The sequence below is a fragment of the Megalobrama amblycephala genome, linkage group LG8 (genome assembly GCF_018812025.1).
Source record: "Megalobrama amblycephala isolate DHTTF-2021 linkage group LG8, ASM1881202v1, whole genome shotgun sequence".
Lineage (NCBI taxonomy): Eukaryota > Metazoa > Chordata > Actinopteri > Cypriniformes > Xenocyprididae > Megalobrama > Megalobrama amblycephala.
In genome coordinates this window covers 237,817-254,668 of record NC_063051.1, presented here as the reverse complement: position 1 = coordinate 254,668, position 16,852 = coordinate 237,817, and the positions used below count along the sequence as shown (strand labels likewise).

Genomic DNA, 16,852 nt, shown 5'->3' with positions numbered 1-16,852 from the left:
ACAGCGACAATGGAGGCCTACATAGACGAGAGATTGTGCAAAGAGGTTAGAAAGTACCCTCATTTGTACAACTCTAGCATGAAAGAATACAAAGATGTTTACATGGGTTGTAACTCGTGGCGAGAGATTGTTCAAAACTGATGAAGTATGAAGTATGCTTTGCAAGGCTGTGCGCGTACACTAGCGTACATGTAAAAAAACAAAGTATACCCAGGGCTTTACGCGCACCGTACACTGACCCTCGCATAAGCGTAAAAAGTAAACTATACTTTGGGCTTAATCAAGTGAAAAAGAAAGTGGCTGCAAAGAAAACAAGCTTTTAAAAAAACCTGCACAAAAATACCATGAATGCTCAAGATGAAAGTAATTTTATTTCGTATTGACTTTAACATTCGCACATCTGTCAAACACACCTAGAAAATAAATTATTAAACAAAGCACATTTTTACAAACACTTTTATTTTATTTCAAAGTATTGCATTTTCCTTCCTACATTCACATTGAGTAAAAATGGAAGAACATGTCTAATTTGATTTACTTTTGTCTGCACGCATTATTAAGACAGTTATGGGTTTTTATCAAATACAGCCTATGTTACAGAAGTCAAGTAATCATAAACTATAATGACATGTAAAAGGCAAAACAAAAAACACATCTGTGATCATGGAATTATTTCAGTAATGACACCTATTATTCCAGATCATTTTTGCTTGAGTAAGCAAGAAACTGCATGAGTGGTTGAGATGTTTGACATTCTCCAAGCATCAGTCATGCCAATGATATTGCATGTGCAAAAATCTGAAATTTACTATCAGCTCAGATAAATCTGGACCTTGCTTTAATCTCAAGCTTTCGGCACACTTGTACAGACACCCTCTTTCTTGCTTGCTGTCTCTTGGACAAGAATTTTTACACAGTTACACGCACACAAAACGTAACACGACTTCCAATAATACATACAATATATATTTTTTTAAACAGTGCCTTTTCTATTTATGTTATTAGGTTATGTAACACTGTTTTTAACCCGGTTTGCTAAAATGTGAAGCAGACAATATTAAAATACAATTTTCCTAATTATATTGTATACAACTAAAAAATACAACACAGTCTATTTCTTTTTCCCTTTTCAAGCACATACCATGTCTAATGTGACCTCACATTTAAAAATAAAGGTTCCAAAAGGTGGCTTTTCGCAGCGATGCCATAGAAGAACCATTTTTGGTTCCTCAGAGAATCTCCAGGTGAACAGTTCTTAAGAGAACCATTTTTCTTTAGCATGAAGAACCTAATCATAAATAACCTTTTGACCAATGGAAAGGTTCCTTGGATGTTAAAGTTTTTTCATGGAACCATCAAAGCAAATAAAGAACCTTTATATTTAAGAGGGTCATTTGCATCTTTCACACTCTCAAATCAAACATCTCAACGCACTTCCTCCTTTATCCAATACATCCATCGTACAACCATTATTTGACCTTAGCCCATATAAGGGGATATGACCAACAGATCTCTCTACGGCACGTAACATCATGCAACCCCACAAGCAATGGTGGCTTTATTTTACAGATGGATGGGTTTCGGTCTTCTCGCAGAGAATTGAGCTGATGCTGAGTGAGAACGTTTCCCATTAGCTGCATGTGACAAAATCACAGAAAAAGACCAGCGGGACATCTTTGCGCTGTTACTCGCAGGCGATTTTGCCATCAAAGCTGGAGAGGGCGATGGCAAAGGCTTGTACGGCACACAGAGGATACCTGTAGTCCAGAGTGAAAGCATCATCTGCAACTCTCCCAAACTGCATCACAATGTAGTCCTCTGAAATATAGCACAAAAAAGGTCATGTCATGCTTTATTTACTAGCCAACATTAATACTTACATTATTTTAAAACATCCTTCTGCACTGAAAAAAAAAGATTTTTTGATGCTGTTCACTTTATTTAAACAACTTATCTTGATTCAACACCATTGTATTAGGTTTCTGGTTCAAATTCAATTGCTTCATGTTAAATTAAGTTGAAACAATTACTTTTTGACTTAACGATGTTTTTATATTAAAATAACATGTTTCAATCAAATAAACCCAACCAGGACTCAATCAAACAGGATTTTCACTTCCCATCATGCTTTGCAAAGGGGTTGAAATAAAGTGTTATTTTAAGCAGTTTTTAGGAAGATGAGAAAATGGAAAGACTTTTTAATGTTTACTGTTCTATTATGTTGGTATTTAAACGTTTCTGTTAATTAATAGTTTTAGGGTTACCATTGTGGTGAATTGTTGCACTTGTGCTTGGGTTGAGGACCTGCTAACAAACTTTCAAATTACTTTAATAAGAAAGTAATCACTATGGTAGTGCTCTGGGTTGCCTTTCCCAAAAGCATTGTAAGCCTATGTTGATTGTAAAACCATTGCCACCAATGGACTTATGATCAATTTAGGCTTTACAATGTTTTTGGTTAAGGCAATTTAGGATGCATCCAGTATCACATCTAGATTTTTAACACAGAACATCACAAAAGTTATGTAAATCACAAAATTAAACAAGAAGAATTAATTGTAAAAATCAATGTATATGAAAACAATTTATTTTTTATTTTTTTATTTATTGCTTTATATTTATTTTAAATGAACACAATTGATTCTAGTTAATTTAACATGGTTGATTCTATTGGATTTTACTTGTCTCAATCATGTGGAACCACTGTCCATGATTGAATTGAGTAAGTTGGACATAACTATTTTACATAGATTCTTCCTTAGTTGTTTTGTCACAACTCAAGGATTTTGCATAGAGTAAAAATAAACCTTTAATGTTAATAAAAACTAAGTTGGTTGTGTGGAAACACTGTCCATAATTGACGAGTCAATTTAAAGTGTCATTTTTTTTTAGTGTATGGTAAAAAGGTTTTAAAAAGCTATTCTTTGAATTAATGTAATTAAATCATGGAAAGGATTTCCGCGTGATTAAATGGCTTTCTTTCAGCATTAAGCACTTTTGTTAGGCTAACTTAAATTGCGTAGATTGGATCAACTTACGTAAATGAGTTGGTCCAAAACATTGCAAATTAGTTGGGCTGACACTATTAAATTAAGCTGTGCCCAACCATAGTAAATAAGTTGAATCAACCTTAATAAATTAAGTTAACCCAACGTAAGTACATTAAATTGGAATAACAGAATTGCATAATGCTGAAATAAAGCAACTTAATCATGTGGAAATCCTTTCCATGATTTTTTTATGTTCGTTCAAAGAGTTATTTTTTTGAGTGTGTACAGGGCATACTGCACACTTTGCACTATTACTGTATATAAAAACAGTATTCAATATGGAACTTTTCAAATAATAGTATGCAACACTTGAGAATTATGTATATTTAATTCAGTGTTGCATCTCAAAATACATATGATTATTAATCATACATTTTTACTTATGTCAACTTTTCGCAGTTTAATAAAATAATAAGTCAAGAAAGAGATGATAAAAATTGCTGTTGATATTATTTCTGGCACATTTGTCACACTGGAAATGGATGGTGAAGTCAAGTGCATTGCATTTTGGGATACAGTATATTGGTTTAACTAATTTGGCACACACTTTTATCCAAATCAGCATTTAAAATATATATGTTCTCATTATTAAAAGTATTAAAAATATTAAAAGATGTTTTCATTTATTTAAATAAAGCTGATATAAAATAATTTAAAAAAAAAATGGATAAAAGATACAATTAGTTTAAACATTTTAAACTTTAAAAAAATTGAGAAATGATGCCTTGGCTACTAGTACTAAAACTTAAATAATGATTACTTAAAACTTAAATTATCACTAAATAGAAATTAAAAGGGCAATTAATAAAAATGGCAAAAGCACAACAAAAGTTCTACAACAAACTAAAATGAAAATGAAAATATAAAAATAGAGGCTAATTTAAAATATTAATAAATACTATAATAGTATAAAAGTATTGAGAACGCTTTTTCAAACATAGCCTATTTTTGGAGCAATATCAACAGCTCTGCAGAAATATAGCTGCGATACTTACGGTCTTTGTTATGCACAATCTGGAAATTTTTAATGGAGGCCTGTGTGACTCTGCCATTGAAGTTTAACACATGTGACGCCGTTTCTTCATTCCACACTGGCGTCTTATTGCGCAGCTCTATCAAGTTCTCCATATTTCTGTTTTGATGTCTCATGAGGAGGCCATCATTGTCCTATTTGGAAAGCAGTATATTCAGTTGTCATTGTGTGTGTATATATATATATATATATATATATATATATATATATATATATATATATATATGTGTGTGTGTATATATATTTGTGTTTTACTTACATTACGTGGTCGTATGGGGACTCGTTCACCGTCTTTGGTCATGCCAGGAATAACTATAATCATTCGTCTCGGTCCTTTCATGCCCAAAACATTTGTTTCCTAAAGCCACAATGTAATATCAAATTAACATTATGAAATATAACTGATATTGTTCCATTGATTAGTGCATAAACCAAAACTACAGCAGTATGGTAATGTTGCCTTACATAGATAATGGCTGCTAATTCCTGCCGAGCGTTAGACATGTCTGGCAGAGCTCGGTCCGGATGCAGTGCATTATCAAACACCGTGAACTTAGTTCCCATCAGATTAGACCTGAAATACAAGCGCAAATAACCTTTAAATCAGTGAGACTGTGTCAAAGACCTACAAAAGCGTCCTATAAAAAGCGTCCAAAACCCACGTACCTCAGCTTCCCAATGAAGTTTTCCCCTCCTCTGGAGAGGTCGGTGGGGTCTATGGAGATCAAGTAGTTTGAGGTTGTGCTTTTTTTCCTCTTCCTTCCCGCTAACAAAAACACCTGGATGTAAGATGGACGTCGGAATTCATATTACTCCCATTTGCAAAGACTTTTATTGGCCCATATATTGTGGTAAGTAAGATTTTCTTTGTTTTTTGACAATAAATACAATCATCACAGCAGATGTCGTACTTTCTTCTCGTTGTCCAGGTGCAGGTAGTAAGTTGGGTAAAGGCCTCGGTCCATCCCTCTCTTGTCACGGGTCACTTTGCATTTTACCGTGACGCCTTGTTGTGCGGGTTGAAGTACAAACTCCTCCAGGTTATCAAACTCGATGACAGGAGACGGTGCTCGCTCCTCCTTCACAGGAATAAAAGAGGTAACCATACAAAATATACCAAACAAAATTAATCCTAGATTGAGAATAATATTGAATTCACCTTTTTGCCTTTTTTCCCTTTGCCCTTTTTCTTTTTCTGTGTCACTTCTGAATCAGAGTCTTCAGTCTCTTCAGCTTTAGCAGGACCTGAGGATGAGAAACAATCAAATCACACATGGAAACAGACGTGTGCTGTCATTTTATGGAAACAAATCAGTTCAGATTTATATATCAATTTCTTCACACAATGACATGGTACCCTCAGTATGGTTCTTTAACTTGATTTTATTGCTATTCAGAAAAAAATATTGCCTTGTTGGAATCAATGCAACTGTATGTTTGAATTTATTTATTTATTATTTATTATTTATTTATTTGTGAAGTATTTATAGTGATACAATTTTGTGTAATCATTAACAAAATATACAATATGACAAATAATAAAACAAAAGTAATATAGTAACATAACATGAGAACATGAAATATTTTTCATTATTGAAGCATTTATGTATTTTTATCGTGCATAACATAATGGTTTAAGAAAAGAACAGAACTTACTTTTGGTCTTTTTTGTCTTTTTGTCCTTGTCCTTGTCCTTGTCTTTGTCTGCTCCTGTCTGAAACATGGACGCTGGGTTTGAGCTGCTCTTCTTCTTCGTCTTGCTGGTTTTGGTTTCCGGTTCGCTCTCATCTTCACTCTCAGATTTGGCAGCTTCGTCATGCAAGATAAGCAAACATATTTTATTCTGAATCATAAAACATACATGCATGTAGAAAAACTGTCAGAACTTTACCTTTCTTTTTACTCTTGGTTTCAGGCTTGTCTCCATTTATCTGAAACATGGAGGCCGGCTCCTTTTTCTTGGCTTTAGATTTTCCTTTACTGTCTGCATCCTCTTTGACGTCTTCATGTTCACATAAAGCAAAAAAAAAAAAAATCTAGTTAGCAGGTAGTGCTGAAACTAACATCAGAGCTCATAATAGAAGAGCTTTAAGTTACTCATTTGAACAGAGGACACCTTTTGACTTGGACTTCTTGTCTTTTTCTTTTTCTTTCTCTTTGTCTTTTCCCTCAGAACTTTCTTTTGAAGTCTTTTTCTTCGTCTTCTTCTGAGGAGCGGTCTCCGCATCATCCTCTTCATCATCGTCATCATCTTCTGTACAACCTGTTTTGCAACAAACACATTTAAATGCTCAGTTAAAATGTTTTCAAATGTTACACCATCATCCTGTAGGAAAGAGAAGACACTGTTTAGTATCACAGTTGTTTCTCCTAGACAGTAATGAGACAAATTGGATGAATTATTTTTTCTCCTGAGAAACAAACTCCAATCATTTCAGTTTCAACTGTTGTTTTAAACTGAAATCAAAAGTATTAATATGACCTCAAATACGTCTGATCAAAAATGCCATACACATTCATTTCATAGCTATATATTCTTAATTTATGTCAGTGATTGTCTTATATGTGTCTATTACTATACTGTTTTAGGAAACAAAATTGAGACATCAATAAAACAGAATTTGTGAAAAGTCACTTTAGTGTTGTAAAACTATTAAAAGTATTTTTTGTTAACTGAAATAAAGCTTAAATAAATTAAAATATGAGTATATATTAGACGAAAACTGAAACTAGTTTTCTGAGAATTCTGGATAAATTGTAAATCACATTTTTTAAATAGAGATTCTGCATAGACGACTAAACAAAAGTCTATTTAAAAATAATTAATTCATTTGAATTCTTTCTTTTAAAAAAAATCAGTTTAATGAATGATTCAATGACTCAATCATAAAGACTTCACGTTTCATTACTGGATCAATCAGCGTTTTTGAATGAATCTCTTGAATGAATGATTCAATGACAAACACATTTTTTACAGTCACTTGTCGCCACCTACTGGCGTAACAATGTAATTGATACAATCTTTATTTGAAGAGTAAAGTTACTTTAAAAAGGTGATTTACTCTATTTTGATCGCTACCATAGACATCAGTGTTTATATCTGAACTATAAACTTTTATCCCAGTTCTTCTGTGATAATTTTAATTACTGTAATACAGAAATAATAATACTGTGTGGTTGAAAAGCCTGTTTGTGAAGCTGTTTCATACCCATACATGACAACAGCTCTCTCTGGATCAGAAGCAGTGCCAACACAGATCTAAATATTCATTGCGATTTCAATTTAATTTTAAACTAAACAATTTTTTTTTAATTTTTATTGAAACAATTCAAATAAAAACTGAAAATACAAAATATTATTAACTAGTGTAATAGTATATAATGGGTCACTTACTCTTCTTCTTCTTTGGGGCACTTTTTGCTTTTTTTTTGGATTCTTTCTCCTTCTCCGTTGATTCTTTTTCCTTCTCTAGTTTCTTCTTCTTCACCTTCTCTCCATCTGTGAGGGAGGTTTGTGAGAATTGTGTAAACAGACTGACAGAAGCGCAGTGATGTAACACTCAGGTCATGAACTCTCTGCCGTACTCTGAGTGGCCGGGCTGCTCTCGGCCGACAGATCTCCGCTCTTCTTGCTCTTGGTCTTTTTGGGTTTGGCTTCGCTTCCATTGGTCTCTACTGGAGTGGACTCTGGCTTCTTCTTTTTAGGCTTCTGTCAGATTCTGATGTGTGCAGTCATAAAATGACATTATTGTACATGACATGTTGGAGAGACATGACATTTTTTTCAATTCATCTTTAAAGATGCAGTAAACAATTTTTTGAGAAATGCTGTTCATATTTGAAATCAATCACCAAAACAAATATGCCCCTACCCAAAAGAATAACATCCTTATCTTGATAGCCCCACCCCCAAATTCACAAACATGCTATGCAACACAGGCACCTCCCCCCTCACGAGTGGACACGCCCCTTACTGCTGATTGGCTACAAGAGTGTTTTGGTGCTTGGTCTGATCCACTTTCAAGAGCATTTCTCAGAAATCGCTTACTGCACCTTTAAAGATGCAATAAACACAAGAAATGCTAGTAATACAAAGTGTCAGATATCATTCAGAAAAGCACAAGCTACAACAGTGAGGGATGAAGGAATAGTGAGAGCACAGATGAAACATTTTTTTTAACCAAAGTTAGAAAATTAGAGAACTCACCAGTAAAGATGCAAGTGAAAGCAACAAATAAAAAAAAGAACAACATATCTGAATATCACTTTCACGTTCTTCAGAAGCATCTTCTTCTTCATCCTACTGCACACTTCATTTTCTTCAAGGTAAATGGATTCAAGTTTGTGTACAACTTATGGTTATATAGTGTTCTCGGAGTCATATGGGTCATATGGGCAACCAGAGGTCCCCAGCTCAAATTTTTAATTTTGTTAATATATTTTCTGAAGACAAACAAACTTAAATAGTAACGAAAAGCCAAGATATTAAATGCCATGGAGGAATATTTACTGAGTAATCCACTATCCACCTAAAATTTAATGCCAAATTACAGGTGGGCGAAAATGACTTTAGAAAGATGGCAGCATCATTGTTTTATTTTTACACAGAGATTGGTAGATCTATTATTAATTTCTGTTGTGTTTAGCAATCTTTGTTCCATTATATACCAATGGTGATGGGTGAAAAATGGAGAGAAGCACTTTTCGTGTTTTTTTTTTTCCAAAGTAGGCATGACTGTAATTCAAAAAGTAGTAAAGATATCATGTCTATGATATATCTATGTTTTTAGATTCTAGTTCTTATCAAACTATTCTTTTGGTATCTTCAATTTTAGGATCTATATGGTTCAATCCCAGAGATATGGGGATCTCATTGTGTAAATTGTACACATATTCAGTGGTCAGAAACCAAATGTTGGTCACTCAGCACACAGCTGATACATTTTTCTTTTTAAATAGCAATGTCTGAAAAACAAATAATGTTGAAACTAGAAATGTATCTTATTTTCCTCTATCAAAATAATTGTATAGAACAAGTTTGTTTTTCCAGTTTTCCAATGTTTGTGTGACTGTAACTAAAGAAGCATTAAAGATATCTCAATATCCTTTTAGATTCTGGTTATTAACGAACCTTTCTTTTGGTATGTTCATTTTTAAGGCTTTATAAAATTTATTCCCAGAGATATGGAGATCTCAATGTGGCTCTGTGGGCAAATTGTTGAACTCTACCCATTTTCAATGGTCAAAAACCATTTAGCTGATACTTATTGTGTTTAAAGAAAAGTGTCTGAAGAACAAATAATGTTAGAAGTGAAAATGTTCCTATATTTATTCACATTCACAATAATGTCAATATCTTGATTTTTTGAGAGTCCAAAAATATACTGATATTAAGAATAAAAAAAAAACATGGCTTTAGCTGGTGCAATACTTTTGTATTTCATAAATGTACTTTTACAAATCTCTGGAAGGGTTAATGTGCCTCAACTTGGCCATTTTAAGTGTATTTTTGGTACTGAAATATTGTTAAAATCGGTATGTTCAATGCAGTTGTTTTGATAGAAGGAAAGAAGATATATTTCTAGTTTTAGCATTATTTGTTCTTCAGACATTTCTCTTTAAATACAATAAGTATCAGCTGTTTGAAAAGTCATCAACATTTGGTTTTCGACCATTGAAAATGGGTTAAATTCAACAATTTGCACACAGAGACGCATTGAGATCCCCATATCTCTGGGACTGAACCATCTAGGGCCTTTAAAATGAAGATACCAAAAGAAAAGTTTCTGAAGAATCAGAATCTAAAAGGATATTAAGATATCTTAGATCATCTCTAAATCTAATGATTGATCTGATACATAACAACATAATGCAACTCATCCTGTTGCTAAGCACAAAAACAAATTAGAAACAAATCACATCTATGCATTATTTTTTTTTCCTTGTGGACTGTCTTCATATGTCTAAGTTAAAATTATCTTTTCACCCTCGTAAATGATGTAAAACATGAGATATTCTCTGTGAGAGCCTGTACTGACAGTCTATGGGTCTGTGTCCAAGTGTGTGTGTGTGTGTGTGTGTGTGTGTGTGATCCACTTAAGACACAGCCAGAATAAGGCTATTAATACCGTCACCTTATAGTCAATCCCTGTCATGAGGTGTGGAGGAAAACACAAACCCTTATTCAATCATGTTTCCATCAAATAAACAACAAATATTGCACAAAATTCTAAGCATTATTCCCCCCTTTTACCAAAGATATTTTTGAAATCAGTCAGAAATAAGGCTGGTCACTTCGAATACAACCTCTGTCGTTAAAAATTCAAATATCTGTGCTGTCTAAATGAACTTTAGACTGGAGTTAAAGTTTTCAAGAGTATCCATGATTATAAGGACTATATCACTATAAATATATATCTGCAAAGTCTAACATTTCTTACTAGCTATTTTAGTAAGAAATACTAAGAATATTTATGCAAATGTCACTATGTTAAATATTTTATAGGTATTTAGCACAAGAAACAAAAACAAATTGATTAACAAAAATTGAAATTCATGGCTGGAAGTGTTTGTTTCAGGATTGTGCACGTGTTTGTGACAAGCTTCGCAATTATTCACTGAATTTCCTGTAAAACTAGAACTGACTCACCACATTCACTAGACATGTGACATCAACCAACAAGCTCATGACAGCATGTTTAGTACGTTTTTAAATTATTAATGTTAAAAATGCACCGTGGGGTCTGATCTATTCTGATAACAGATGTAGTTTAGAACAGAATATGCAAAATAATAATTCAGATAACATGTCCTTCATTGAATCAACATTTAGATCAACAGGTATTCAAAAAATAATTAGGCTACTATACAACATGCAACAGTTACGCAATCAGTCTATTAAAAACAAACTTACCTTTTCGGCAGACATGTCCGTATCCTGAATCTGTATCCAATAAAGTTGAACACAAAGCGAGCGAGGCCTCGCTAGTACTGTGAAAGTGTGGAGCTTTACTCAATGAACCTCCATCAGCAGAAAGTTGCTAAGAGGATTTTCACACTGACCCATCTGTCACACTGACACATCAAGATACACGACAGACTGTGACGGACGGGAAGCGCGTGGAGCTCTTCGGGTTTGAGGCGGGAATTTTCTAATTATTAATGAAAGTTTTTTCAGTATAAGAGAAAATAGATGTGACAAACAGACTATTTCTGTTATTAATTACTCACCCTCATGTCGTTCCACACCAGTAAGACTTTCGTTCGTCTTCGGAACACAAATTAAGATCTTTTTAATGAAATCTGAGAGCTTTCTGTCTCTCCATTGACAGCCTACGCAACTACCACTTTCACCACGGCGCATGCGTGTTGTTTGTACATGAGAGCAGACGTTGTTGCGTGAATGCGCGTCAGACATAGGCGTAATTTGCGGGTGGGACGGGTGGGACATGTCCCCACCACTTTTTTCCAGGGTCGATATTGTCCCCACCACTTTTTGAAACATCTTGCGGTACGGATGTATCTAATACAAAATAAACGTTGATTAGCAATTCGTTCGTTTGTGTTAAATATTAGGTGATCTGGCGCTGGGATGTGTTGTTTTGTTGCTCATTGCCGCTATTAGTGGCGCAACAGTGTTCCCTTGATGCTCATGCACACTGCGCAGTCTTCACATGCTTCTACGCTGTTGGCAGAGACTCTCTATTCGTTCTGGTGAAATCACAAAACAAAATGCACATAAACGTGTCCCTGCTCTTGATATACAATCACTGATGAACATATTTGGTTTTAATGAGACAAAAATAAAATTAATTATAAAAGGGCAGATTAGAACCCAGAACCTCTAGCACGCTGAATGAAAATTCTACCGCTAATCCATCAGAACAATTAAACATTTAGCGCGGATCCACGTATTTATTGACTAATGTAAAACTCTCGAGATAGATATAAGGGTGAACCTATCATATTAGAAATGAGGTCTATGTCAATAATTTTCTGCATTTATTGTAATAATACAATTACAATACACCAAAACACACATTACTCCTGTCCCACCCACTTTTTAAAACAAAGTTACGCCAGTGGCGCCAGAGATTAATATTTTGTAAATAAAGTAGTAAATTATGTTTTTGGAGTCACACATGGATTACTTTTGTGATGTCTTTACTACCTTTTTGTGGTTTGAAAGTGGTAGTTGCGTAGATGGTCGATGGAGAGACAGAAAGCTCTCAGATTTCATTAAAAAGATCTTTATTTGTGTTCCGAAGATGAATGAAATGCTTACGGGTTTGGAACGAGATTAGGGTGAATAATTAGTGAAGGGATTTTCATTTTGGGGTGAACCAGCCCTTTAATATATTAAGGAGATTTTTTTGTATTGTTACATGCTGTGATTGGTCACTATTTTTCATTTTAAAATTTCACCGCTTTTAATCATCTTTTTGCCTTTACTAGTTCTTTTCAATGAATAAATGAGCAAGGACCTAGATCCACATAAACCTCTCAAGTTTAATTAATACTAGTAGGAAGTAAATTCCTCCATATTTCCCACTTATAAGCTAGAAAATGCCTTATTTACTTCTTTTTTTTTTTTTTGGAGGGTGGGTCCTGATTAGCAACATGTACAAAGACCCTTCTGATAACGCCTGTTTAAAAATATAATAATTTTGAAAGGTCATTCCACAGCACTCAATAATTGCTGTAAAAATTATGTCACAAAAGTCATTTGTGAAAACAGACATTTTATGATTATGGATATAATCTATGATTTTTATTTAATTATTGCTGTCCAGACAAATTGAATTATTAATATTTTTTTTTAATCAAAAAAAAAAAAAAGTGGATTCATTTATGTATTTAATTTTATTTAATTAATTAATTAATTTTATTTATTTAGAGAAAAGTAAAATCATGAAATATTGAACATGTTTAACGTAAATGACCAGAGCCAGTCACCATATTAATGCACATTAGTCAAACTGATGTAAATACTGGGATTTCTTACAATTACACATGATCCACATTACTGGTGAATTTATAACTCACCTGTTGCTGCCTTGATGAAGTGTCAGATAAAGTTAGCAGGTGTAAATTTAGTAGAATGAGTCATTGTTAAACGTGTTTTTGACACTCGCCCTGCTGACATTTAAGAAACGTACATCACCAGTGTAGACCTGTTTATGAGAACTATCTTACTACATTTTTGGATGCATCCCATAACATTCTTTGAAATATGCAAATAATGTGATGCACTTAATTACCATCTGATACCATCAATATACCATAGTGTCACCACAGTACATGTAGTAAGGTCTCAAAATACATCAGACCACTTCTGCTATTTCTGAACAAAAAGATATAAGTTCATTTTTACATTTTTTTTGTGAAGACAATGTGCTTGCTCATTCACAGATGAAACTCCTGTTGTGCACTTTGATAGTACACTTCCTTGAGCTGCAGCCTTTGCACTGAAGCAGATTTAGGCCAGAGTATCTGTCAATCACGAGGGTGTAAAAGCCGTCTGGAACAGAGTCAACCTGCAGGATGTGGAGCTTATCGCTGGGGTAAATTGTAGAGCTTTCTTCTCTTATTGGTTTAGCTGTACTTGGCCTGTGCAAAAGCAGGTCATGGCGGCTGCTGGCAGATCAGCCATTGAGAAAAGCTGGTGCGCTAGTGGAATAGTGTGATTAATATCTGAATATATCAAATATGTTCACAATAATTCATAACCAGAAGTAGGTCTACCTCTCATTTTTTCTATCAAGCTTATTTTACAGCATCCACATTGTTTAAACTACACATTTTAAGATTTTAACAACTTACTGTCTCTATATTTTCAATTTGTCATAATACAAATAAACCTACAAATTACATGCTCAGTGGCCTGCATGAGTCTATGCATATTTTTTAATTATCATTTATTTTAGTTGGCATTATTTTGGCAGGCAAATACTGAGAGGTAATTTAATATTCCCACAGTATAACTGATTGTATGCTGGTTAATTATTAGTGTTTATCTTCATCAATCAAAATGAAGACATTGTTAGAATGGTCATTTTGCACCACCTACAGGCAATTAAAGATAGTGCATCTTTCTAGTGACAATATTGTAAACGTAGAAAGTGCATGGCTAGAATCTGTTTATATTATATTTATATTAATAATATTTATTTAGACAAATATCCTTTTTAGGCGATAATGTTATAGCAAATTAAATTAATACTTACTATATTAAACTGCTTCTAAATATAGACTAAAATATACAGTATATAGGCTAATATGTATCATTTCAATTAATATTTATAATTAATATTAATATTATAAAATTAAATATAGTATTCAAATATTCTGTCACATATTTTTGCAAAAAATTGGTGCTATTTTTTTTAATTTATTTTTATAGTCTAAAATGTGTAATTTATATTATTATTATTTGTTAATATGCATCATCTATATAACTGTTTTCTGCCCTGACACTAGGTTGCAATATAATTAAATATAAGTTAAATGTTCAAAAGTAATGTAATAGCACAGAAATTGCGCTTGTTAAAATGTCAAATGACTTACTTCTAGCTTCTGACCAAGGCTGTATCTCAATACTAGTTTAACTCAGTGCTGCACTCAACACTATAGATTATAAAAACATACTCTTAGATCGACTACATTACACTGGTATTCAAGGACAGACATTAAAGTGGTTTAGATTGTACCAATCAGACCATTACCCTTTTGTCTATTTAAACAGGGAAAAAAATCAAAAATAATGTCAGTAAATTATGGAGTGCCAAAAGGATCTGTGTTGGAAGGATCTAGGCCCGCTGTTATTTTCAATATATATGCTGCCACTTGGTATTATAAGAAAACATGGAATTAGTTTCCACTGTTATGCCCATGATATAGTTATATATTTCATCACGACCAGATGAAATCTCTAAATTATCCAAGTTGACAGAGTGTTAAAGATATAAAATATTGGATGACCAGTAATTTTCTTCTATTAAATTCAGATAAGAGCGAGGTATTACTTATTGGACAAAAAACCTGTACACAAAATCATGTAGAATACAATTTGCATCTAGAATGATGTACTGTTATTTCCTCCTCTACAGTTAAAGACCTTGGCTATCGGATTGGATCAAATCTTGAAAATGGGTTGTTCAAAAGGAAATCGGTTTAGATCACAAAATCAAATCTTGGTTTTGATCTGGATCAAATCATCAGTTTGTGTTGCACAAAACTTTTAGTAAGATTGAAATACTTTTGATCCAAAAAAAAAAAACAAAAATCAGGATTATCCTGATCCCAGCAGAAGGGTGGATTTCAAGAACAAAAATGTAATAAAACTTTAAAACTGGTCAAAAATACAACATTTGTATTCTGTCATATATGCACACTATTTCTATTTTGCTCTTGACTAAAAGAGAAAAGTAGTTTCTAACAATTGCATTCGTTATTGCATGTATATTTGTTTTTATTTATTTGTTGTGGGTCAGATGAGGGGCTACGGAGCCCCTAAAGGGACATGGTGATGGAAAAACAAATCCTAATGCTTTTGCTCACAAATGTTTTGCGTTCCTCTGAGAAACTTTGCAAACTCAGGCGAACGCAATGCAAAATTATTCTGAGAGGATGCAAAAACATTGAAATATTTTTTTCCCCTCCCATCTCTTTTTTTTTTTTCATCAGCATGTCCCTTTAGGGGCTCCAAATGTTTAAAGGAAATTGAAATGGAGGGGGATGTTTGTATTGTTTTATTGTGCTGTTTTCTGTCTCTTCAAATAAAAACACTTGAAGTGACCCCACATGACTATTCTACCGGATGTTTTTTACATAGCTAGTAGGCTACATTGTGATATGTGATCCCATTTAGAGCACTTGTAATCCAGATTTGGTCAACTGCAAAAGTGTGGATCTGCATCAGGGTGATGCAATCCTATTTTGCTTTGAAAAACCAGCACAATAGTAAGATGGATTACCTGATCCTGGATAGCAAAACATGGGATTTCCTAATCCAGATCATTCTGATCCAGATTAAACTTTTTGAACAACTGATCCCTGGAACATGATTGGTCATCCCTGTTCTGTGGTAAAATGAAGCTGTCTAGGCTGCAGTGCTTCATCCGATGGCAAGATGGCGCTGTTCCCTTCACCTCCCAGTTCACGGCTCATGATCTCAGAGGGTTCAAGGAGGGCCAGTGAACAGAGAGGTTAAGAGGTGGGGCACAAGATCTTAAAGAGACAGTACAGTTTATTATGAAATTGTACAGTAATAGATCAGTGTTTCCCAACCCTGTCCCCGGAGGCAAACCAACACTACACATTTTCGAACTCTTCCTAAACAAACACACCTGATTCAACTCATCATCTCGGGTAAGGGAGGGTCAGGTAAGGGAGTGTACTGTTGGTGTGCCTGCAGGAACAGGGTTGGGAAACACTGGTATAGATAACCAGTTTATATATGAAACTGGAACACTGAAATGCTCCTCTTTAAAATACATTTTCATATTTACAGACTAACAGTGATTACAGTATTTATTTGTTCAACTTATATAAGATATTTAATACACCGAAACTGATGAGATTAAATAATACAGAAGCAGAAATATGGCGTGCACACAGCTGCAACTGTGTGACTTAAGGACATGACCTCACACCAGTGGGTTTATTACTCGCACACACTCACCATCCTGTCTTCACAACCACAAACAATGAGGACAACCCATGGAGATGTGGGTCAGAGGAGTGCACATGCTCCTGAGGGATGTGTGTG

At 33.9% G+C, this 16,852-nt stretch overlaps 1 protein-coding gene across 1 annotated transcript; it reads right to left on the bottom strand.

Moving 5' to 3' along the window:
• Window positions 1-438: 438 nt before the first annotated feature.
• LOC125273327 (tubby-related protein 1-like) lies at window positions 439-11,292 on the bottom strand. Its single transcript, XM_048198529.1, has 13 exons — window positions 10,997-11,292; window positions 7,669-7,792; window positions 7,478-7,582; window positions 6,200-6,346; window positions 5,975-6,085; window positions 5,740-5,892; window positions 5,243-5,328; window positions 4,995-5,162; window positions 4,750-4,862; window positions 4,549-4,657; window positions 4,343-4,441; window positions 4,046-4,217; window positions 439-1,818 (listed from the first exon to the last, which is right to left on the bottom strand). The coding sequence occupies exons 1-13, from the start codon at window positions 11,009-11,011 to the stop codon at window positions 1,685-1,687; spliced, it is 1,536 nt and encodes a 511-aa protein (XP_048054486.1). The 5' UTR covers window positions 11,012-11,292; the 3' UTR covers window positions 439-1,684.
• Window positions 11,293-16,852: the final 5,560 nt, after the last annotated feature.